Genomic DNA, 26,243 nt, shown 5'->3' with positions numbered 1-26,243 from the left:
TTTGAAAATAGGTGATGAAGATGGATGCTTGGACTCTCACCAAGGAAAAACCAACAGGACTGGGTTACAGATTGGATGGAAAGGAAGGAGGAGTCAAAGATCCATGATAGAAATGGGTAAAGGTGGGGAAGGGGGAGCGCCTGGGTGGCTCAGTTGGTTAAGCATCCAACTCTTGGTTTCAGCTCAGGCATGATCTCACAATCGTCAGATCAAGCCCCATGTTGGGCTCTGTGCTAAGCACAGTCACTTGAGATTCTCTCTCCTTCTTCCTCTGTCCTTCCTGCTTGGGCTCTTGTGCATGCTCTCTCTCTCTCTCTCTCTCTCTCAAATAAATAAATCTTAAAAAAAAAAAAAAGAAAAATGGGTAAAAGGGGTCAAAAGGTACAATTGTCCAGTTCTAAAATAGTCATGAGGATATAAATGTACAGCATGCTGACTATAGTTAATAATACTGTATTGCATATTTGAAAGTTGTTAAGTGTAGATCTAAAAAGTTCCCATCACATGAAAAAAAATTTGTAACTATGTATTGTGTTAATTAGACTTCCTGTGATCATTTTGCAATATATGCAAGTATCAAACTGTTATGTTGTATATCTGAAACTATTATGTTTTAGATAAATTACACCTCAGTTTTTTTTAAAAAAAGGAAAGAAGCATTTAAAAAAAAGAAAAATACTATCTTGCTACCAAATCTGGACAGACCAAGTGAGCTGAACCACTCCAGACTAACAATATAAAGAGACTTTTTCATGGCAACTTAATACAAAATGTCTTTTAAGGTCTTCAGCTTTACAAAAGAACATCATCATCATAATTATAATTTATGGAATAAAATAAGGATTTTAAAAGTTTGTTTTTTTTTTTTTAAGAACTTTGTGTTGAATTTAAATTTTTTTTTTTTTTTTTTTTATTTATTTGCGAGAGAGAGAATGAGAGACAGAGAGCATGAGAGGGAGGAGGGTCAGAGGGAGAAGCAGACTCCCTGCTGAGCAGGGAGCCCGATGTGGGACTCGATCCCGGGACTCCAGGATCATGACCTGAGCCGAAGGCAGTCGCCCAACCAACTGAGCCACCCAGGTGCCCAGAACTTTGTGTTGAATTTAAATGCAGTGGTACTGGGTTGTAAGGCATATGGAAGATAATACATTGATTATATCCAAATTCTAAAGGGAAATACAAAGTGGACTGAAATTAACTCGAATATATAAACTAGCACTATGACGACTAACTGCGGGATTTGTACCTTGTGTCAGCAGTGAGGATGAACACAGCAGACCTGGAAACTGTTTTGGTTGACACCTCAGTTCTTAAGGTTTGTTGCTTTCTCAGAACTCACTAGGCTGGATGACCCCTCTGCCTTTTAGGGGTTGCCATGTGTTAAATCATAAAGCCCTGGGTTCTGTGGCTAGGCTAAAAATCCTATATCCAGAGTCTGTGGATTGGCTTCTGCTAAAATAGCCTTCACAGGGTAGTGTTGTTAGGTAAGGCAGAGATTGTTAATAATGTGGCTTCCAGTGGTGAAGAGAAATCCCCAGCAGAAGACTTGGTATTCCTTTGAGCTGGTGACATCAGCCTCAAACCCAGGGTTCATCTTTGTGAGTGATAACAAAGTCACCAGGGATTTATTGCCCATTCCCCCACCACGAGAAATTAAATAAACTGTAAATGAACTAAAAAGAGCTGTTTACTTGCTCTCGCTATAAGAAAAGGTAAAAAAAAAATACAAAAATACAAGTGCATATTTATTTAATATAAAGGTTCACAAATAAACATGTTCATATTAACAAAATTCATAAACAAAATCAAAAGATAATATACTAGAAAAATATTGGTTAAGATATAAAATAGACAACGAGGGCCTAGAATCAATAATACTCTAGTAAGGGGGCGCCTGGGTGGCTCAGGTAAGTGTCTGCTTTTGGCTCAGATCCTGATCTCAGGGTCCTGGGATTGAGCTCTGCTGTGGGCTCCCTGCTCAGCGAGGAGTCTGCTTCTCCCTCTCCCTCTGCCCCTCCTCCCACTTGTGTGCTCGCACTCTCTCTCTCTCTCAAATAAATAAAATCTTAAAAAATAATAATAATAATAATACTCTAGTAGTAGCATGCCCACCACCCAGATCTTAGTTTCACAAACATTTCCAATAAAAGGAACCAGGGCTCCTTGGCAAAACTGCTGATTTTAGGAATGGGACAAAAAGTATACAGGATGAGCCTGGACCATCTTGTAGTGCCAGAAAGTAACGAAGTGCTCAAAAAAGATAAAAATAAGAACAATGGTGGTGTATGTCAAAGGGACATAGGAGCCAACTGAAAGAGATCCCAATGACCAAATCTCGAACAATTTGAGCAACAAAATAAAACACTATTGTAATAGAACCCAAAGTGTACAATAAATACCCATGAGTTCATACTGATATAAATAATGATTGAATAAATGAATGGGGGAAATAGAAAATCTCCCATGCAGGAGAATTCTCAATAATGTATGTAGATACTCTGCCCTCAAGGTGGTAGAACATAACTTGCCACTCCATAAGCAGGTTATATATAGTGATTTTCTTCCAAAAAATATGGTATTGGAAGTGGGGCAGGGTTTCAGGGGGGTGTTTAGTAACTTTCCTGACAAACACTGCTGCAATCAAGTGATCAAGGTTAACGTCATAAGTGATGAAGTCATGCTAATTGAACATATTCTTTTTTTTTTTTAAAGATTTTATTTATTTATTTGACAGAGAGAGACAGTGAGAGAGGGAACACAAGCAGGCAGAGTGGGAGAGGGAGAAGCAGGCTCCCCGCTGAACAGAGAGCCCAATGCGGGGCTCGATCCCAGGACCCTGGGATCATGACCTGAGCCGAAGGCAGACGCTTAACGACTGAGCCACCCAGGCGCCCCTAATTGAACATATTCTTGATATGTGATGAAGATGTCATACCATGTTTGTGATAAACCCACCAAAAACCCTTATCCCCAATCAAATTCTGACAAAAACAAAGGAAAAATCCCAACTGACAGTCATTCTAAAAAATACTTGACCAGCACTCCTAACTATCAAGTCATCAAAAATAAGAAAGGCTTGAGAAACTTTCTGAGGAGCTAGGGAGACATGATGATTAAATGTAATGTGGTAAATGGGGTGGGATCCCAGATGGTATCCTAGACTAGACAGATGTAGAAACTAAGCAAATCTGAATGAAGTATGGACTTTAATTAATACTAGTGTATTATTAATGGTTCATCAATTGTGCAAATGTTCCATTCTAATATAAGATTCTAATAGGGGAAACTGCGTGTGTGATAGATGGGAATTATCTATACTATCGTCACAATTTTTCTGTAAATCTAAATCTATATTAAAAATTTTTAGGGTGCCTTAGTGGCTCAGTCGTTAAGCATCTGCCTTCGGCTCAGGTCATGATCCCGGGGTCCTGGGATCGAGCCCCGCATCGGGCTCCCTGCTCCATGGGAAGCCTGCTTCTCCCTCTCCCGCTCCCCCTGCTTGTGTTCCCTCTCTCGTTGTGTCTCTCTCTCTGTCAAATAAATAAATAAATAAATCTTTTTTAAAAAAATTTTTTTTAGAAAGTTGAAGACATTGTGACACTCAGTCCTAATTATTAAGTCTCCTAAACAAGGGCATTCTTTTATATAGCCACAGGACTAATATCACCTAAAAAATATAACATTGATGAGATATTAACACCTAAAGTACAGTTCATATTCAGATTGTTCAAGTTGCCCTAATGATTCCTCCTGTAGCTGCCCTGTTGTTCTTAATGCAGAAGGCCAATCAAAGATGACACATTGCATTCGTCATTTCTCTTCAGTCTCCTTAGCATACAACATTCCCTTGAGGAGGAATTGTAACGCCCCTTTCTTTACAATGGCTAGATCAACTGCCCTTTGTTTAATCACTTCGGTATGTTTTTTTTAAGGAGGGAAATCAGCAAAGTCAGTTGGTGGAGACTATAACATTTCTCAAAAATGGCAGTAGGGTCATCCAAAACTGCTTTTCGTGAAACAACGTCTGATGTTTCAAAAGAGGCCGAGGGCTTGGTAGTACCAACCAGCCAGCATGCTGGTTTTGTGCTGTAATTACTGATGTCAGGATTAAATTAGGTGGTGGTGTAGTTCTTGTGGCACATGTTTGCTTTCCTTTTCTGTTGGTGAGTTGCCCAAGATAGTATAAAGTTCCCCCTCTAATATTCCTATACAAAAAAAGGGCTTAGACATTCTCTAATCAGTTGACCACCCAAGAGAGGAGAACATAAAAAAATCGTTTTTAATTCTTTTACGTTTAAATTACAAAAATAACCGGAACATTAAAATTTCTATTAATTGTTTGCTATAAAAAATAAGGAGACCAAACCTTTCAACCTCATTAATGAGCGGTCATACCATGTAGGGTGCCCCTAAAAAGAGGGAGACTTCTAGCTCTAGGGTAAGGCATGAGGGGGGAAAAAAATCACTAAGTTGGAGATACTGTAGGTACTAGAAAGATTTGAACAAATGAAATGAAGTGGTTTAAGAAATATGAAAGTGGAATGTTTTGATTTCCAAATCATTGCAAATTTAGTTTTAATTAAAAAGCAATGGAGAGGGGCGCCTGGGTGGCTCAGTCGTTAAGCGTCTGCCTTCGGCTCAGGTCATGGTCCCAGGGTCCTGGGATCGAGCCCCACATTGGGCTCCCTGCTCTGCAGGAAGCCTGCTTCTCCCTCTCCCACTCCCCCTGCTTGTGTTCCCTCTCTCGCTGTGTCTCTCTCTATCAAATAAATAAATAAAATCTTTACAAAAAAAGAAAAAAAGCAATGGAGAGTTGACAGATGTATCCTTAGTGCTAGAAGATGCAGTGCCTAGCGCATAGTATGTCATCAGTGATACCTGGTCTTGTGCACTGGAGAGGAATTAAGATGATTTTAAAGGAGAATATTAAATTCCCATTAGGGTGGGTGGGGCCTGGAAGAGTTGACACGTTCATCTGTGAGGTGAGTGGAGTTGACTGCCATGCAACCCAAGCCACACGGAAGCGTCCGATGGGAGGACTTGGCAGCACTTTTAGATCTGCGTTCAGTTCAGGGAAGTTCACTTCATAGTCATGTGGTACCCAATGAACTGCACAGACCAAGACAGAGTCCAGATTTATGGCTTTCTTTACTCATTTATTTGTGAGGGGCATGTATTTTAAAAGAGAAAAATTTCCCAGCATTTTCAAAAGTGGTTTGTGTGTTATTTTTTCTTCCCCAGAAGCTTTTTTTAAACCTTAGATTGCAACTGAACTCTTATTATCTTTAATGTCCACAGAGTTAATGCTACGTTTGGGTTTCAACATACCCTATGCTGAAGAGGCTAAATGAAGAAAGCAATTCCTCTGAGTTCAGAGTTAACTCAGGAGTCTGGGGTTGGTCAGATGGTCGAGAGTAATTCTTAACCCCATTTAGTATAGGCACCTAACCAGTTTCATAGGAATTGGAGAGCATGTAAATGTTGACTAAAGATGGTGGTATTCCTCCATGTAGACTTTGTGCACAATCAAAAAATGGGTCTCAGACATCTTTTTACACATGACAGTAGTGTATTGGCAGGTCCCAATTACTTAGGTAACTTCTAATTTTAAGAGTTGTGCTCTTCCCTTTAGAGCAAACAACACTTTGTACTTCATATAATGTATAACCCATTGCAAGCAATTCAGAAGTTTTGTGCTTATTATGTTTTGGCTTTGATGCTTGCTGGATGCTTAATTCAGAAGTTCCTTAATGTCTCTGAGCCTTCTGTTTATCATCTAGGAGTTGATTTGTAGTGACACCAGGTAAACTGGAGAATGCTGGAGATTGGTTCACATAACTAACAGATGATGGTCCCCACATTCTGTGGAACTCTGCCCACAGGATGCAAGGTTACTTGAGGGCTGCAAGGGTTTCCAGCCCCTGGTTCTGTAATGTACTCTGTTGAGTTCAGCATAGTTTTTCAACATTTTTCTTTCCTTTGGGTCTAGCACGTAGTAGGCCCTAGTGGTGGGGGATGGGGGTGGCTAGGGGAGAGAGTGAGAGGATGAAGTACAAGTCTGATCTGCTGTGGACCAATTTCTTTCCCCACTGTTATCTTTAGCTCTCCTTTTAGAGTAGAAATGAGAAGCTCTGCAGTAAAATTAGAAGTTCGGCTCTGACAACATGAAAATTCCAAGCTTCCTAGTGCTTGATGACTATAATTAAAACATGCATAAGGTCTTTCAAAGGAATTTTTACTGTCTTTAGCTCTCCTTGGCAGTTTTAAACTTGTGTCATTGGTTACAGAATTCAGGATTTCGGGTTTTCTCATGGGTTTGATTTTTTTGTTTCTGTATGTAATTTTCATAATTTTCTTCAAGACTGTCGTTACCTGATGGCCACTTCACTGTTGTTTTACGGAATGGGAATTCTCTACTAGCAGAAATTCTTAGCAACAGATCTTTCTCAAAATTTGTGGAGGACGGAAGTTATGTATTTATTTTGGCAGTGATCATGTGCAAAATTCAGCTCCACAATGGCAGCTTAATCAGCGGCATAATGACTCAAGTAGGAAGAATATACACAGGTACAGTGTGTTATTATTGGCCCTTGCACTAGTTGCAATCATTTGGCCTTAAACAGGCATAAATTCATTATTTTCAAAGATTAAACTTAAATATTTTAATATTTATTAGATATTAAATTTTAGTGTATTATAACTCTCTTTTCCCTTACAATCTCTTATATTTTAGTGTCTGAGCAAGGATAGATTTTTGGTAAAAGTCAAGATAACCTATTGTTATTTTCACATTTCTTTAAAATATTCAGTTAGACCAAAACCAGCATACGATACTGACAGCACATTGCTTAATCATAACCAGTTTTAATCCAAAACCAAACTAAGAATATTGTCACACTTTAGGTTTGCTGAAGATGCAGAACTCAGAAATTCAAATTCTTGGACCCCCACTTCCAAAGATTCTCATTCCCAATTGGTTCTTATACATAGACACATTTGGGAGCTAAACCATTTGTAGAGGATGCTTTTCAAATAGTTCGGAAGGAGGGGTGCCTGGGTGGCTCAATCAGTTAAGAGTCCAACTCTTGGTTTTTGGCTCAGGTCATGATCTTGGGGTCCTGGGATCGAGCCCCGCATGGGGCTCCGGGCTGAATGTAGAGCCTGCTTAAGATTCTCTCCCTCCCTCTCCCACTGCACACCTGCCCCCCTCCATGCACATGCTCTCTCCATCTCTTTCTCCCTCGGAAAAAAAAAAAAAAATAGTTCAGAAGGGCTTGAGGATTCCTCAGAGGATTCCACAATCAATGAAATTAAGTTCTCTAAGGACAGCTTGATTATATTTGCCTTTTATTCACATCTGTTTTATTTGAAGTTCCTAAGAAGGCATTGTTGTAGGATACATGGTTTCTAGGATACCTTATCCTTTAAGATTCTGATCCTATTTTGAAAATTCACGAGAGTCTTTAAGATTAGAGACCTAATATTCAAACAGAATTAAAGTGAATTGTGATAAAGGGCAGAAAACGTTTGCCCTTTTTCTCTATCTCGCATGGAGCCCTTTATAAACTTGGTTGCCATAATAACCTGCCTTTTTTTGTTCCAGCAAATTCTGTGAATTCCCTGTACATACGGTGTTTCATGGTTTTTCTGATACTCTAGTTTCCCTTGACTGAAACACATAAGCGCTGGTGTGCTGCTAATGCTTAACTACTGGGGGAAAGAGGACTGATTCCTATCATTTGCTAATTTCCCTGATGTAAATTCTCCCCACAGTAATGGCCTATTTCAAGCTACCAATGTGAGGTCACTGAATGTGGAGCTGGGAAGAGAGACCCGCCACAAAGAGCATTTCCACCATATACACACAATAGATGCAAATAACTTCCAAGACCATATAAAATGTAGTAAGATAACTAGAAAATGAGGAGTTTGAGTATTTACTGTTGGCTTTTAATGTTTTATATATTCAAATTATTTTACCATAGAATACCCAAGAAACTATTTCCGTGCTTATCTTTGGGGAACTAGAGTGTTTCAAAATTGAGGAAGACTTTTACTTTGCATTTGCATTCTTATGTTCTTTCAATTAGTTACCTATGTTAAATTTATGAGCAACAACAAAAAAACAGTGTTAAAGCAGCAGCTCTCCAGGTGATTTTGATGTGTGTCTAAGTTGAGGAATCACCAGTGGTTGTTAGCTACTAGCTACCTAAAGTAAAAATGTTTTTCTTGGTTCTCTGGCACCTTCAAGCTGCTTTTGTGCAAAAGAGCAGTGATTACTATATTCTAACTATTAATTTATATGCTGTTCCATTCTTTGAAATGATTTGAGAAATCTTTTGCCAAATATATATGTGAAAATGTAAAGAAAAATAAGAGTTACTGCTAGAAAGAAAATTGCAAAGTAGAAAGTCATAATTTGTAAATACAAATATGCCAGTCTTAAAGTTCACCATAATCGATAAAGTTGAAGAACAGATTTTGCTTCTGAGCTTCCTGGCAATCAGTGGGGGGTGGGGAGAGAGAGGGAATAATATTTTTATTAGAGGGAAGGAAGGTCATCATTTTCTCAAAGAATGCTAAACATTGCATTGTACTGAGTTCCAAAGTAAATCTCATACGTGAAAATTCATATATAGGGATACTAATAGACAATGCCCTGAACACTGTTCCTCTACTATTTATAGCCATGGGGTTCATATGGCTGGTTCCTGTACTTCAAGAAAAAATAAGAATGTGATATTGGGGCGCCTGGGTGGCTCAGTTGGTTAAGCGACTGCCTTCGGCTCAGGTCATGATCCTGGAGTCCCGGGATCGAGTCCCACATCGGGCTCCCTGCTCAGCGGGGAGTCTGCTTCTCCCTCTGACCCTCCACCCTCTCATGCTCTCTCTATCTCATTCTCTCTCTCAAATAAATAAATAAAATCTTTAAAAAAAAAAAAAAAAAGAATGTGATATTAAAAAGCATCTCAGTTGAAATGACTTTTCTCCTGAAGGAGATAGGTATAACAGTCTAAACTGTTATCCTCCTATTTTTCATAAAATATAAACAGGTGATCAAGCTTGATTCAAATTTGGAATGACACCACCTAAAGGAATAAAGATTTAGAACAAGGATGACAAACCATGGCAAATAAGCCTACTCAGCTCCTGTCCTTTGTTGGTGTGAGTGAGTTTATGGTGCTGTGTTGAAGAGGATTCTGAGGCCAGTGTCAGCAGAGGGGAGTATAGGGAATGACTGGCTATCTGTCTGGGTCACAGGAATGAAGAACAGCAGAGAAACTTCTGCATTTTTGCCATCCTTAGATCAGGCTATCTTATGTAAATTTCACTGGTCTCAGTCAGTTTCTAATGTAAAGTGGATTACAGACAAATGGGGTTTATAGTTTTTTTTTTTTTTTTTTAAGATTGTGTTTTTAAGTAATCTCTACATCCAACGTGGAGCTTGAACCCTGAGATCAAGAGTGCCACACTGTACTGACTAAGCCAGCCATTCACCCCCATAGTCTTTGATAAGGGCCTGGAGTGTTGTATTTTGTATTGCTCTTTGAGAGTGTATACAGTATCTATGTTAACTGTCACTGACTCATCCTAACAGCTTCATCCATTTGTCTTTCATCATTCTGATTTTTGATTCTATATTTTGTTATCTTAATATTTGGTATCCCATTTTAGTTTATCTCTAGTCTCATTGAGTTGTTTTTAGTTCTTTAGTCTAATAGAACACTATCATTACTATTTTTTATTTGTTTGTTTGGGAGTATGATTCTAAAAGCAGTGGAATAAGAAGAATTTGCCAAGTAATTCCTATAGGAGCATTGTCTTACCCATTAGTATTATATAGTTTAGATTATCGGCAATCAGCTATTTGTTGCATTTACTTTTAACAAACTACGATTTAAATTCTCTTATATTATTAAAGAGGGAATTTATTATCTAAAGACAGTCTTAAGGGAAATTAAAATAGTTCAGAAATGTTAATATCATTAGCTATAATGTTTTGGGATTTTTTTTTTTTTAGTAATGATACACTGCATGATTGTTCTAAGCCATATCTTAGAAACACAGTTCATCTGTGTAGTCATGCCTACTATCTGTTTGATTTTTCTAATCCTATTAAAAGTAGTCCTTAAATGAGTATTTCCCTGTAAGAATATAAATTGATGCCACTCTTCTAAAGAACATTTGGTAATGTTAACAAAACCCTTGAAATTTTAAACCCTTTGACCTAGTTAATTCCATTTGTAGGATGTCATTAGAAAACAAACACTGATTTTTAAATATGGATTTTGGAATGAGAGTGCATGCTTTGAATCCAGACAATAAACTTACAAGGTGTATGACATTAGTTTAACTTCTGTCAGCCTCAGTCTTCACATCTGTAAAATAGGTATGAAAATAGTACCTATCTCTGGGTATCACTATGAGAATTACAGCAATATATGAAAAGTGCTTAATATCCTGCCTCGTATAAATGTCAAAAATTGCTCTTATAAGTAATCATAGAAAGATTGTTCATCATAGCATTCATTAAAATAGTAAACACAGGAAAGGATTTGAATGATTTTCATCCATATGAGGGAATATTATACCCTGCAGTTTTTTTTTTGTTTTTTGTTTTTTTTTTTTAAAGATTTTATTTATTTATTTGACGGAGAGAGACACAGCGAGAGAGGGAATACAAGCAGGGGGAGTGGGAGAGGGAGAAGCAGGCTTCCCGCTGAGCAGGGAGCCTGATGTGGGGCTCGATCCCAGGACCTGGAATCATGACCTGAGCCGAAGGCAGACGCTTAACGACTGAGCCACCCAGGCGCCCCTACCCTGCAGTTTTTAAATGACATTCTTTAAGGATTTGTAAAGATGTAAGAAAATGCTCATAATATCCCATTTAGTGAAAGGGCAGGAAAATCTATATGCTCTAAGATGTCAGTTAATTATGTTTTAATTATATTTTAATTCTGTTATAAAATATTGTTCCTAAAATATTGTCTTTAAATATGTTAATTATGTTTTAAAATAGTGCTTTTTTAAAGATATTGTAGAAAAAACTGGAAAAGATAATGCCAAAATGTTAAGGATCAATGTTAGTAATTCTTAAAACTGGGTGATAGGTATAGGGGGATTATATTAATACGCTTCTGTTTCTATACCGTAGACTAATATTTCATAATCATTTTTTAAAAGAAAGGCAATAATAAAAGTTTAAATCCTTAGAATTAGTGTTTTGTAACTTGTTTAGATGTAGATTAACCCTTGGTCAGTTTTGTTATTAAACTTTTATTGGTACTTTAAGGTTTTTAAAGCAGTTAAGAGAATGGCAGGTCAGACTTGAGAACATTTGATAAAAATTGTAATATATGTAAATGTATGGAATAGCATTTAACAAAAAAGATGGTTCATTCAGTAATGGAATTACTACTGATTTTGTCATTCTTTTCTTTACTCTTTTACATCTTCTAAAAATTCTAGAGTAAGCTGTGTTTAGAATCTTAATTAGGAAAAGCTTTAATCAGTTTTTAATGAAATACTGATAACTTTTATGCATTAAGAACTTTATTACTTCTAGTACTAAAAGCACTCTTACTCGTTGCTTCTGAGACTCATCTTTGAACAATACTGTTCTTCTCTAAGACAATTTTGGTGAAGGATAGATTTATGTCTGAACATCTGTCCAGAAAATAGCCATTTCAAGTATTTCTCATATATAAAATATGATACAAGGGCCATCTCTACTATACATTTGCATAAAATTTCTTTTTAAAGTAGTATAAATTTTTCAGTATAGCCAGTGTACATATGGAAAACTTTACCTTAGTGGGAGGGAAAGGTATTATGAGTATTTTGGCAAAGTTTTCACTCTTTAGGCAGAAAAAAGATTAAGAGGAAATGAGTATCTATTTCTTCCTGCCTCTATAACTGAAACAGTATTCAAATTTATAGGTGAATTTTATTTGTAGCAAACACTTTCTTTACAAACCATGAGTTTATCTTGTAGGTGGCCTTTTAAAATAAACTACTTGATTTTATACACTGTGCTCATGCTTTGGCTTTATGCCCGACCTCCCAGGTTGCAAACATCCAGAGTAAGACTCAATATTAAAGAAAATAAACCAGAAAAAAAAAACACCTAGAAAAGATTACAGATGTTAGTAATAAATTACTCCGTAATATTCACATTAGAGCAGTAATAAATTATAATCGTGGTGGTCCTTAAAAATTGTCCTACTGTTTATTAAGACATTTAATCTTTCCCATGTTCCAAATGAAATGCATTATTGTTTTCTACTCTTACAAGAGTTAGGTGTTAAGGGATATTGTGTTTATTCATTTGACTGATTCTATTCAATACAGAGGTTAAAAAATAAAGCAAAGCACCGCACCTATAAGCATAGTATCAACTAGTACCAAATCCTTACTATATGTGAGAAAATTATGTTTTGGAAGTCAGTTACATTAAAAAAATATAATCTAGAATATATTAAAGGCAAAATGATTAATCCTGACAAATTCTAAAATTCAAAACAATTAGAAGTCTATGGAGAAGTGGTAGATCTTGAAGGAAAAAAGGCATTAATGGAGCAAGAAAAAAAAAAAGGCAAATTGAGGAAACCATGTTGGAACAGATGGCTTATATAAGGAAGAGGTTTTCAAATTATGTTCTGATGGGCCGCCACAGGGGCTGGTCAACAAGGCGGTAAGGAGGCCAGCTATTGAAGTCTTTAAGCAAGGCAGTGCAGCAGGTATATTAGGAAGATTGATTGGACATTGGAGCCAGAGGCTTGTGTTAGGAAATTATACAGTTAAGTCAGAGGAGATGGCATGAGCCTAAATGTATCACTGGCCATGGGTTTGAAAATAAAATAGGAAGATAGATTCTTGGACTCTCACCAAGGAAAAACCAACAGGACTGGGTTAGAGATTGGATAGATAAGTATAGCAGAGGAAGGAGGAGTCAAAAGATCATATAGTGACAGAAATGAAGAGTGTCATGTTGAATTTAAATCCAGTGGTACAAGAGGACATGGGACTATAGAAGATAATCGATTGTATCCAAATTCTAAAGGGAAATACTAAGTGGACTGAAATTAACTCGAATATGTAAACTAGAACTATGACGGCTAACTGTGGGATTTGTACCTTGTGTCAGCAGTGGGGATGAACACAGCAGACCTGGAAATTGTGTTTTGGTTATTGCTTTCTCAGAACTCACTAGGCTGGATGACCCCTGTGCCTTTTAGGGGTTGCCATGTGTTAAATCGTAAAGCCCTGGGTTCTGTGGCTAGGCTAAAAATCCTGTATCCAGAGTCTGTGGATTGGCTTCTGCTAAAGTAGCCTTCACAGGGTAGTGTTGTTAGGTAAGGCAGAGATTGTTAATAATGTGGCTTCCAGTGGTGAAGATAAATCCCCAGCAGAAGACTTGGTATTCCTTTGAGCTGGTGACAACAGCCCCAAACTCAGGGTTCGTTTTTGTGAGGAATAACAAAGTCAACAGGTATTTACTATCCCTCCCCCACCAAAAAATAAACTATAAATGAACAAAGAATATAGAAATATAGATATTCATTCTCAGTGTAAGAAAAAGCTTATTTAATATTAAATACAAACACCTATTTAATATAAAACTTCATAAATATAGGTATTATGGGCTGAATTGTGTCCCCCAAATTCATATGAAGTCCTAACCCCCAGTCCCTCAGAATGTAACTGTATTTGGAGATAAAAGATTAAAGAAAGCGATTAAGTTAAAATGAGGTCTTTGAGGTGTCTTAATCCAATGTGACTGGTGTTCTTATAAGAGGAGGTTACACAGACCAAGGGATGACCATGTGAGGACACAGTGAGAAGGTGACCATTGCAGTCCAAGGAGAAAGGCCTCAAAAGAAACCAAACCGCCAACACCTTGCTCTTGGCCTTCTAGCTTCCAGAACTATGAGAAAATAAATATCTACTGCTTAAGCCATCCAGTCTGTGGTTTTTTGTTTTTTTTTCAGGTTTTATTTATAGGGGCCCCTGGGTGGCTCAGTCGGTTAAGCATCTGCCTTCCCTCAGGTCATGATCCCAGGGTTCTGGGATCAAGCCCCACGTTGGGCTCTCTGCTCAGCAGGAGCCTGCTTCTCCCTCTCCCTGCCGTTCCCCCTGCTTGTACTCTCTCTCTCTGTCAAGTAAATAAATAAAATCTTTAAAAAAAAACTTTAAAAAATATTTTATTTATTTACTTGACAGAGAGAGAATGCACAAGCAGGGGAAGCAGAGGGAGAGAAGGAGAAGCAGGCTCTCCACTGAGCAGGGAGCCTGATGTGAGGCTCGATCACAGGACCGTGGCCACCCAGCCACCCCTCTGTGGTATTTATTTAATGACAGCCCAGCAAACATAGTTCAACATGTATTTTTAGCAATATGTAAATAATACCAAAACAGTATCAAACAACAATATCAAAACAACTTATAAACAATATCAAAAGATAACAAGAACCTAGACAAAAATTGCTTAATATGCAAAATAAAGAAGCACCTAGAATCTACAACACTCCAGTACCAGCATGTATAGCACCCAGAACTTGGTCTTAAATACCACCCTCCAGTGAAAGGAACCAAGACCCCTTGGAGAAATGACTGATTCTAGGAACGATGCAGGATATACATTGGATGAGTCTGGAGCATTATATAGTGCCAGAAAGTAATACATTGTTAAAAAAAAAAAAAAAACTCACCATTATAGGTCTGTCAGAGGGACACAGGAGCGAACTGAAAGATCTCAGTGTTCAAAGCCTTGAGCAGCAAAATGAAGTACTACTGTATTAAAACCCAAAGTGTAAAATAAACATAGGAGTCCATATTGATATAAATAAATCATTGAATAAATAAATGGAGAATAGATAAATCTCCCGTGCAGAAAAATTTCAGATAATTTGCATTGATACTCCACTCAAGAAGGTGGAACATAATTCCCTGGTTCAAGTATGGCCTGTGCATAGCAGCTTCCTTCCCAAGAATACAGTGTGGACAGGGCTGGGGTAAGAAGTCACCTCACAGTGAAGTCTGACAAACACTACCTCAGCCTGCTGGTCAAGGTTAACATCAACAGTGATAAATCACGTTGATAGTGTGTCCTTTTTTTTTAAAGATTTTATTTATTTATTTGAGAGAGAGAGAATGAGAGACAGAGAGCATGAGAGGGAGGAGGGTCAGAGGGAGAAGCAGACTCCCTGCCGAGCAGGGAGCCCGATGCGGGACTCGATCCCGGGACTCCAGGATCATGACCTGAGCCGAAGGCAGTTGCTTAACCAACTGAGCCACCCAGGCGCCCCAATAGTGTGTCCTTGATATAATAGGATGAAATGGTACTTCACCTCTTGTGGTCCTCCTCCCAAAAATTCATACCTCAGTTTAATCATGAGAAAAACATCAGACAAATTCCAGTAAAGGGATCTCCTCCGATATTCACCAATACTCAAAACTTGTCAAAGTCATTTCCCAAGGAAAGTCTGAGAATTTTTTTTTTTTTTTAAACCAGGAGGACCTAAGGAGACAGGATAGGTAAATACAATGTGCTATCCTGGATGGGATCTTGGGTCAGAAAAAGGATGGTAGGTAAAAACTAAAGCAATCTGAATAGAATATGGACGTTAGTTAATAATATATCAATATTGGTTTGTGAATTGTGACAAATGTACCATACTAATGCAGTATGTAGATAAGAGGGGAAACATTTAGGGTTTATGGTAACTATAGTGTATTCCCAACGTTGCTGTAAAATTAAAACTATTCCAAAAGATTTTTTTAAAATAGATCAGAAAAGTAGACAACAGGATATCATACACCATATGCATCAAAAAGCCAGTAAACACTTGAAAAGAAAATCATGTTTACTGGTATTCAGGAATGTACATTAAAATTTTTCTCCTATTTAGCTGGCAAACTTTGTTTTTTAAATAATGATGCCAGTGATCAGCCATGTATAGTAATGTAAAGTGGAACTGCTTCTCTGGAGGGCATTTTGATGATAGATAAAAATGTATGTACTCTTTGAAGCAGCAACATCCTAACGAGGAAGTGAATATCAATGGGCAGAGAACTGTTTTTATGTTCTGCGCAATCGAAAAAACCTGGAAATGAACAAAAAACCTATTATATGGGATTATTTAAATAAACTAAGGGAATCTCAATGTGGAATGTCATGAAGGTATTAAGAATACATACTGTAGAATATTTGAGGGCAAAAAACTCCATGATGTATTACCTGAAAATGCCAACTGTAAGCCATGTCTAGGTGTTGTTCCAGTTCTGGGTCTGTCCTTTCATGGTATGTGTGATTGTACATATCTGTTGGATCTGTGATTTGGCAAAATAATCTTAACAGATGGTGTTAAATTAAATCTTGTTAATGATTTAGGCATTTTATAAATGTTTAAAGAGAGCTGTTTCAGTGCATGTTGTAATATATCAAGTATTGACAGCACCATTATTATCATTAGAAGCCCGTACGTCTCAAAACAGAGTAAAGGACCACTTTTGTATTACAAGTTGTGTGTGTGTACACACGTGTTATATTTAGGTTTGGGAATATTACACGTGGACAAAAAGTAGGATTTGCGTACAATAAAATGTTGCCTGCAGTTCTCTCTGGTAGGGTTGGGACAATTTTTATTTTTGGTGATTTTCTACATTTTCCAAATATTCAAGGAACCATAGACCATTTTTTGTGATGACAAAGGCTTTATTTTTAAATTCAAGTATAATTAACGGTGTTACTAGTTTCAGGTGTACAATGAGAAAGTTTTTTTAAATGATGATTTTTAAAATATAAATTTTTCCCCATGATACTGTACCTAGAATATTGAAATCCTCTTTGTTAAAAAAAAAAAAAAAGAATATTTTTACTTTGCTTTCTGAGTGGATTTAGTCTGCACACAAATTTGCATTCATACAAACATACACCATTGTATGTTTCCCATGTAGTTTCTACTTTTGTATTAGGTGAAAGTAGTTAAAAGCATTATTGTATTTGATTAGTCTTCTCATACTTTTACTTTTAGGTTGGTGTTTGGAATGCTTTATCCTGCATATTATTCATACAAAGCTGTGAAGACCAAAAACGTGAAGGAATATGTAAGTATAGTTTTATGAGTGATTAATTCTAGCTTAATGTATCTGTGATATATAAGACTAGAAAATCATTATTTTAGAAATAGCTGGGATAATGTTTTTGGTTAAAAATGTTATATGAATAAAAAGACTAAACTTCATTAACTTCATAAACTAATTTTGAATACAATTCCAAAGGAGGGTTTCAAAAAAAAAAGTTCACTGTCAGTTGGCATTTGAGTAAGTGTATGATTTCCAAATGGGTAATTGGATCTCTTATTCATTTTCTCTAAGTTCCAGTTTAAGAAGTTGGGGGGGGCATCTGTTTTTTAGCCTGTGAATTTATAGGTAGACTGAGAACATAATTCTTTCTCACCCCAAACCTTTTTCCTTTTTTCATAGCTTTTTAATTGATTTAAATATACAGATACCTCATTACTATTGACAGTTGCAGTCTTTTTTCTTCTTAAATCAGCCTCTACAGTTGATGCTTGAATAACACAGGGGTTCCCCCACAGTGGAAAGTCTGCGTATAATTTTTAACTCTCCCAAAACTTAGCTATTAATTGCCTACTGTTGACCAGAAGCCTTACCCATAAGGTAAACAGTCAATTAACACATATATGTTAAATACTCCATTAGAAGTAAGCTAGAGAGGGACACCTGGGTGACTCGGTTTGGCATCGGAGTCTTGATTTCAGCTCAGGTCATGATCACTGGGTCATGGAGCCTGCTTAGGATTCTCGCTCTCCTGCTCTTTTTTTTAAAAAAAAAGTAAGCTAGAGAAAAGATGTTAAGAAAAATCATAGGGCAGAAAAAATACATTTATAGGACTGTACTATATTTATCAAAGAAGAATTTACATATAAGTGGATCTGCACAGTTCAAACCTGTGTTGTTCAAGGTCAACTGTACTAGCTGATAACATTTCTTCTTACTTGGAATATTTGTCATACTGTTATTAAAGGAGATCTTTTTTTCTGAATCTAATTAACTACAATTGAAATATACAAGGGTAAGTTTCTCAACTTTGCACGTATTTCCCCTATAAAACATTATAAACCCAGGATATGCAATAACTGGTATGCCTCTGTGTCTTTGTGTATGTATTTGTGGTATTCTCCTATCTTCCCTCTAAATCTGGGTGATTTTATTGGAAAAAAATTAAGTACAAATCGAAAATGAAGTTTATATGAGAAGCTGTAGTAATATGAAGATATTACCAGTGGGCACACAAATACCATGCCCTAAAATAAAAAGGGAGTAACAGTAAGAAATATGAAGGTATAATAATTTGAAAAAAAGAAAGAAATAGGCCTGTCATGTGTAAGTTAATGGTAAAAGAGCAAAAAAGATAGTGTTATTTAGGGACTGACCATTTTAAAGTATTTATCTATTTCTTAGAGTGCATCGGTTTAACTTTGTTAGTGTTAATTTTTAGATACTTAAAAACATGGGTTTGTGTGTTTTAATCCCTTAATACTCAAATTTTTATTACTGTATTTGTCTCTAAGTTTGGGATTAATAAGAATGGTCTAACCCTGAAATTTTAATTCTGCTTCATAAGTTAAAGATAACCTGTGGAAGAGAATCCAGTAACATTGAAACTGATGGAAAAACTATAAAACTTGATATATGTTACTATATATACATATGTATGCATACATGTGTGTAGTTAGGTATATACTTCACATATTGCCTTGTAGTTTTTAGCGAATAACTCATTAACAGAGTAGGAATTATCTGTCCATAATTTTGCTATAATATTGTGACTGAAAAGTTCGCTTATCATCCTCTTGGGAACAGCAGAATAAGGAGTAGTTGAAGAGAAACTAGGGAGGTAGAAAGGCCATTGGTTTGATAGTTACATGGTAATCATCTCTCCACAAATGAAATGAAACCTAAAAGCAGAAATGGTCAGGCATTAGAACAGAAAAGGCAGGGCATTTACCTTTAACAAGGAAGTATGATGCAGCCCAGAAGACCTGGTGACCTTGTTATCTGCTGTCAAGGCTGCTAGAGAGACCAAGCTGAGATAGCACATTAGAACATTTGCATTTATATGATTTCTTACCAATTTCAAAATACTTTTATATATTATTGTTTCTAATTGCTACTGTAACAAATTGCCACGTACTTACTGGCTTAAACCAACCCAGAGGTATTCTCTTACAGTCCTGGAGATCAGAAATCTGACATGGATCTAAAGGGCTGTACTCTTTCTGGAGGCTCGAAGGAAAAATCTGTTCCCTTACCTTTTCTAGCTTCTACAGGCTGCGTGCATTCTTGGCTTATGGTTCTATTCATCATCTTCAAAGCCAGAAACGTTGAGCTGAGACTTCTCATGTTTCCATCCCTCTGGTTCTTTCTTCTGCCTCCCTCTTCTGCTTACAAGGATGCTTGTGATTACATTGGGTCCACCTGAGTAAACCAGGATCCTCTCCCCATCTTAGGGTCACCTGGTTGGCAAACGGAATTCCATCTGCAGCCTGATTTCTCCTTTACCATGTAACCTAACATATTCTTAGGTTTTAGGAATTAGGACATAGACATCTTTGGGGGAGGGAGACATTATTCCGTGTACCATAATATCTCACTGGCCCTCACTACAACTCTAAATCAATAAATAAAGTAGGCAGGGAAAATATTTCAGTATTACAGTCTCAGAGAAGTAAATCAACTCGTCCAGGGTCACATGGATCATTAAGGCAGGAATGGTACCAGATTGGATATCTTGTTTATAATGTTTTATTCTTTCTCTGCTACCATGCTACCTTTAGAAAAGTAGGTGAGGATTCTAGCTTCACAAAGAAGTAGAAAGTTTCCACAACCTGCCAGTGGATGTGCGTCCAAAGTAGACCTTCCAGGGCCACAAAAATAAGGATATTTTTTAAGAAGGTGGGCACTGAGGCCGCTTAACCAGTCAGTACCAGGACAGGACTCATAAGCATCTAAATCAACTATGATCAAAATGATTAAAGATGAAGTTAGGGGGCGCCTGGGTGGCTCAGTCGTTAAGCATCTGCCTTCGGCTCAGGTCATGATCTCAGGGTCCTGGGATGGAGCCCCACATCGGGCTCCCTGCTCGGCGGGAGGCCTGCTTCTCCCTCTCCCACTCCCCCTGCTTGTGTTCCCTCTCTCGCTGTGCCTCTCTTTGTCAAATAAATAAATAAAATCTTTAAAAAAAAAAAAAAAAAAGATGGAGTTAGAAGGTTTTGAAAATGTTGGCAGTTCTTTAATTTTGACAAAATGTTAGAATATTATTTTCTTGCTGAGTCTCGCCTAAACTTAATCTGAACCTAAGTCTGATCATAACAGTTTTACTAGAACTCTGTTACCAAGTTTTCATATATAGTGATCCCATCCACATTTGCTTTGTTTTGCATATGGTAGTTTCTTAGCAAAGTTAACCTTCAGATTTCCCTGTTATATTTTTAATAGCCTTTTATATTACCTGATATTGTTTGTATGTGTTTGTCCTCCCCACCGGAAACAGCTCCGTAGAGTTTTGTTGTTTTGTTAACTATGTTCCCCTACCTAGAACAGTACATGGTATATATAGTAGGTACTCAGTATTTTTTGAATGAATGACTAAAGGAATATTCAGAATAAGGAAAGGGGCGCCTGGGTGGCTCAGATGGCTGAGCGTCTGCCTTTGGCTCAGATCATGATCTCCCAAGTCCTGGGATCCAGCCCGGTGTTGGGCTTCCGGCTCAGCAGGGAGTCTGCCTCTCCCTCTGCCTCGTGCTCTCTTTCTCTCAAATGAATAAATAAAATCTTAAAAAAAAAAAAGAATAAGAAAAGGAAGAAGAGTTGAAGAGTGTACATTTCTTAAGTGGATTGGTCTAGTTTCTCAGCTTTGATTCTGCTGGGTTAAGGAGTAGTCAGTCCAGTCTGACTTACCCAAAGCTCAGTTTCTTTGTGGAATTTGGTTATTACCTAAATTCCACTGATATCTACTTCAAAATTGTTTTCAGAAAGCAAACATTTTAGATTAATTTACTTCTTTCCACCCTAACTACTACCATTCCCCTTAAGCCTGCAAATAGTAGATTGCACCTGATAAAACAGATGCTGTGCTCAAATCAAAACAAATGGAAAGTGCTGTGTATTTTGGCAACCTTCCTTTCTTCCTTTGCCTATTTTTAAAACAGAGCTTTCCTAGGATATAATTTCCTGTATAGTGTGGCTGATATGGCCTACTTAAAGTCTTTCAGCCTTGCAGTAATTGAAATGTAAACTTACTGAAGAATTAGTATGGTTTTGCAAATTTTTTTAGGCTTATACCATCTCGTGACTTGAAAATAGAGTGTTTACTTCCAAGTCGTGTGTAATTGCTGTAGCTTTTCTAGGAAACCGTGTTCTTATTCTAAGAATGTTGGAGAACGTGGCAATGAAAAGATTGGCTGACAGCACTTAAAAAATCAAAATCAGACATTTGGTCCCGAGATTTACTGTGAGCAAGAACAAAGAACAGTTAAAACTCTAGGAGATTACTCTTTTAAAGGCTTAGAAATAGCCCTCTAAAACCCTATTGACTTGGTTTTGAAAGTGACCTAATTTTTCCTGAAAATGAACAAATACACCACATACTAGCTTAATAGTTCTTTTCAATTGGTAAAATCTGAAGTTGTCTGCTAGTTTTAGGGTGGATACAAAAGAGGAAAAAATACAGTAAAGAAAGTATACATTTTTTTATTGTCAAGAAGTGTTCCCCAGGCATCTTTTCATTTTGTGTTTAAGATTTTATTTATGTATTTGAGAGAGAGAGACAGCATGAGCAGGGAGAGGGAGAAGCAGACTCCCAGATGAGCAGGGAGGACCCTGAGATCATGACCTGAGTTGAAGGCAGAGGCTTAACCGACTGGGCCACCCAGGTGCCCCATCTTTTCATATTTTGGATTAAAAATAGTCATTTGATTCAAGGGTTTTCATTTGGGAAGTGTAAAGATTAACCCTCTGATTAAGATGGAATTTTTTGAAAATTAGTTTTGTCAGGCCACATGCTTATCTGTTTATTTACCATTCTGATCTACTTTTAATTTAGTTTTTATTTTTATCAAAGCTGTACTTATTTATAATTTTAAAATCAGTTTTGTAAAGCTTTTATTATGAAAAACAACAGTTCCCCACCTTCCCCATCCCTGTTTCTCTCTGGACTCCACTACTTTCAGCTCTTTTATCTGAATCCTTTAGTATTTATTTCCATATCTAAATAACAGGCTTATATTGCTATTTCTTAATTTTTCAGATGGACATTATCAGTTGACTTCTTTCTATTAAAGATGATTAATAGTAGCTACCCAGTGTCACTCTACACATGCATATTTCCCTGTCCGTGATAGCCTCCCAGGGTCATTACAGTGTAATTTGGGTTGGATCAGTATTAAATATTTGCATTATTTAGGCCAAGTTGGAAAGAAGTAATAGACTCAAGAGATAAAGAACACCTAGAACCAGGCTGCTGGGTTATCATCCCAGCCCTATCTATTACTAGCTGTGTCGTCATACAAGCTATTTGGCCTTTCTGTGCCTCAGTTTTCATATCTGTAGAATGAAAACTGTTGTAGTACCTCCTCAGGTGGTTGTGAGAATTCTGTGAGTTAATGAACATAAAGCATTTAAATCAGTAGCTGACATGTAAGAGTACCTGTTACATAGTATTTTTCGCTATAAAAACACTATTTGCATTTGGTCTCTACAGTGTCCTACCATTATCATTTTTTTTTCCTGCACAGTAGTTTATTTTCCCTGGTGTTCTTCATTGTCTTGTTTATTGTTTGTTTGATTTTTCACTTATGTGTTATTCTCTATTACTGCGCATTTAGACCCGAATTCTCCACAGTTGTGTAGATTTCTTCTCAGTGCATTATCATCCATCAGATATTCCAGACTGGCTCTTGTTTTAGATCCTCAGATTTCTTAATCTCCTGTTTTCCTCCTTTTTATTTTACTTCCTCATTTAAATGAAATATATCCTTCCCAAGAAGGCTGTGTGAGAGGCAATTTTCTGATCTTTTTTCTTCTCTTTCCTGTCACTTTTTCTTTTTGCTCTGTTTTATGATGGGTTTCTCAGTTTCATCTTCTAACCCTTTAGTTAATCTTTTAATTCCTACTCCTGTGTGTTGAATTTCTAAGAGCGCTTTTCATTCAATGAATGTTCCTTTTCCTCTAGTGTCCTATTCTTATGTTGTTTAAAATAGCTTCCCTTTTGCCTGAGTCTATGAATGATGGTATTTTAGATGTGTTCTTTCTGCCTAGTCTCTCCATTGAATTCCTGTTTGTTTGTTTCAGCCTGTCTCTCATGTTTGATTTTCTCAAATGTTTCATAGTCCTTGGTCCACCGCTCATGTTGGAGTATGATAATCACAAGCCGGCTGGAGGCCCTGTGCCCATGAAGAGGCTTGAATGTCCTCTTCAATGTAGGCTGATCTGATGAGGCAACTATATCTGTTCCAGAGCTCCTGAGAGGACATACCACAAACTGAATGGCTTAAAACAAAACAAAACAAAAAAACAGAAATTTATGTCTCATGGTTTTGGAGGTGAGAAGGGCATAGTTGAGATGTGGACAGGGCCACGTTCCCTCTGAAACTTGTTGAGGAGAATCCGTTCTTGCCTGTTTCCAGCGTCTGGTGGTTGCCAGTCCTTGGTGCTCCTTACCTTCCAGCTGCAGCACTTCACACTCTGCCCCTGCACTCACATGGTCATCTCCCCCATGTGTCTGTGACTCAGAGTCACTTCTTTGCTCCTTACAAGGAACCAGGCACATGAGATTCAGGACCCACTGTATCCCAGTATGACCTCATCTTAACTAATGACATCTGCAGTGACCCTGTCTCCATATGATGTCACATTCTGAGGTCCTGGGGGTTAGAATTTTGTATTAGTCAGATCAGGCTGCCATCACAAAACACCACACACTGAGGAGCTTAAACAACACAAATTGATTTCCTCACAGTTGTGGACGCTGAAAGTCCAAGATTAAGGTGCCATCAGGATTGGTTTTTGGTGACGCCTCTTCCTGGCTTGTAGACAGCCACCTTCTCCCTGTGTCCTCACGTGGCCTTTTCTATGTGCAAGTGTGAAGAAAGCTCTTGTGAGTGTCTCTTATAAGGACACGAGTTCTATCAAATGAGGGCCCCCTTATGACCTCATTTAATCCTAATTACCTCCATGAAGGCCCTGTCTCCAAATACAGTCACCTTGGGGCTTATGGCTTCAATATATGAATTTGGGGAGATCACAATTCAGTCCATAACAGACTTGAACATATATGAGGGAGACACAGTTCAAACCATAACAACTGTTTCCTTGGAAAATTATCAAAATATCTGTAATTTTAGGTATTTTCTTTCATGCAAGTCAGACTCTTCAGAGAAGATTCTTCCATTCTGAAAGGTACTTGGTTGGTAGCATTCTGGTGAGAGAATAAGGGTTGGGGGCTCTCAATATTTAATTTATAAACTGTAACTTAATTCCTACTCAACTGTGCCAGAGATTTACAAATCCAGAGCTCCTCTGACTCACTCTTCCCAGAGAATCAGCCGCAAGGTTCTTCTCGGAGGAAGGAGGCACATCACCAAACCACTAGATTGGGAGGGCATCTGGGGGCCTGCCTGCTCCTTAGGCAGACTTAACAGCCATTCTTCCTGTCTTTTGCCCTAGTGGCCAAGAATTGTGTCACCAATTCTTGAGCCTTCCTGGAGCTCTGCGGTGTCAAGTTGGATTGCTTCTCAGTTTTTCCCACTGTCAGCTTAATATTCAGTTTTTTCAGGCCCCCTGAGTCAGTTGCTACTCATCCACTTCCTTCCTACCTCCAAAAATTTTGACACTGTCTTCTCTTCTGTATTCTTCTGGACTTAATATCTTTTTAAAACATCCCTTTTACTGTTGTTTTAATGAGATTTGTGGTAAGGATGCAGTTAAATTCAGTTTATCATCTTTACCCAGATTCCCAGATTGACTTTGTGAGTGGACTACTTCTGGCTGAAATACACTGTGATATCAAATAAGACTTATTTTATCATTAACATTGGTTTTTAAAATGTGTTCGCATAGAAGATAGGTTAAAAGTAATAATAGATACCAGGGCGCCTGGCTGGCTCAGTTGGTTAAGCGACTGCCTTCGGCTCAGGTCATGATCCTGGAGTCCCAGGATCGAGTCCCGCATCGGGCTCCCTGCTCGGCGGGGAGTCTGCTTCTCCCTCTGACCCTCCTGCCTCTCATGCTCTCTGTCTCTCATTCTCTCTCTCTCAAATAAATAAATAAAATAAAAAAACTTAAAAAAAAAAAAAAGTAATAATAGATACCAGTTTTTAGATCTTTGACAATCATTTTAAAAGTTAATTTTAACTGACATACAGTGAATACATGTGTATCCATCTTGTCTTGAGTTATTTGGTTTGCCAATCAAGTACTGATAAATAAAAATCACAAATTTCACTTAGGACAGTTAAATAAAATCACTTGGGACAGTTCATTATCCTTTAATGAAATAAATAAATAAATCTACTTACATTTACCTTAAGGTAGGTGATGAATATTCTTTTATAAACTAACTTTGATATGCCAAGTTTACTTATATGTTAAATACATATCAGTATGTAATTTCACTCCTGAAGTAATTAATGCTGTTATAATTAAGTGACTTATACTCTTCCTTATGTTTTCTAAAACCAATTTCTTCATGATCATCTCATGACCATTACAATGAATCCACTTTAGAAAACAAGTGTTAAATTTAAATAAGGTTATATAATTGAGGTGTGTGGTAATGAATGTCTAGCACAGTTCCTTCAAAAATTTTAGAATGTGAATTACAGTACCCCTTGACCTTTATGAAGTCAACAAAAGCATTCCTACAATTTTCACACTAAGATATAGCTAGCCAACCACAGCTATCTTGTCCTTTTCTAGCTTCCAATGCAAATGCTTTGGAAAACAGACACAAAGAAAAAAAATTCTCACAGTAACATTTAAACCTAATAGGCTAACTTGGGCTTTTGCTAATATCTAAGAAGAATTTGACCAACTGTAGTGCCAGTGGAAATAGATTTTTTAAAAACAGGGACAGAAACGGTTGTTTCCATTAAAGGAAATGTTGTTAAGTAGTAAATTGGAGGGAGGCCTAGCCACCTCCACCCCAATCCCCAGTG

At 37.4% G+C, this 26,243-nt stretch overlaps 1 protein-coding gene across 2 annotated transcripts in view; it reads left to right on the top strand.

Annotated features, from left to right (window-relative positions):
• The window catches only part of REEP3 (receptor accessory protein 3), a 97,418-nt gene that overhangs the window by 29,398 nt on the left and 41,777 nt on the right, over positions 1-26,243 (top strand). For both annotated transcript variants that reach the window (XM_036086494.2, XM_036086493.2), the window contains exon 2: positions 17,037-17,109. In XM_036086494.2, coding sequence (XP_035942387.1) covers positions 17,037-17,109 — 73 coding nt within the window. The remainder of the gene's footprint in view (positions 1-17,036; positions 17,110-26,243) is intronic.

The sequence above is a fragment of the Halichoerus grypus genome, chromosome 7 (genome assembly GCF_964656455.1).
Source record: "Halichoerus grypus chromosome 7, mHalGry1.hap1.1, whole genome shotgun sequence".
NCBI classification, from domain to species: Eukaryota; Metazoa; Chordata; class Mammalia; order Carnivora; family Phocidae; genus Halichoerus; species Halichoerus grypus.
Note: the sequence above shows the minus strand (reverse complement) of the source record. Positions and strands in the feature narration are given on the sequence as shown.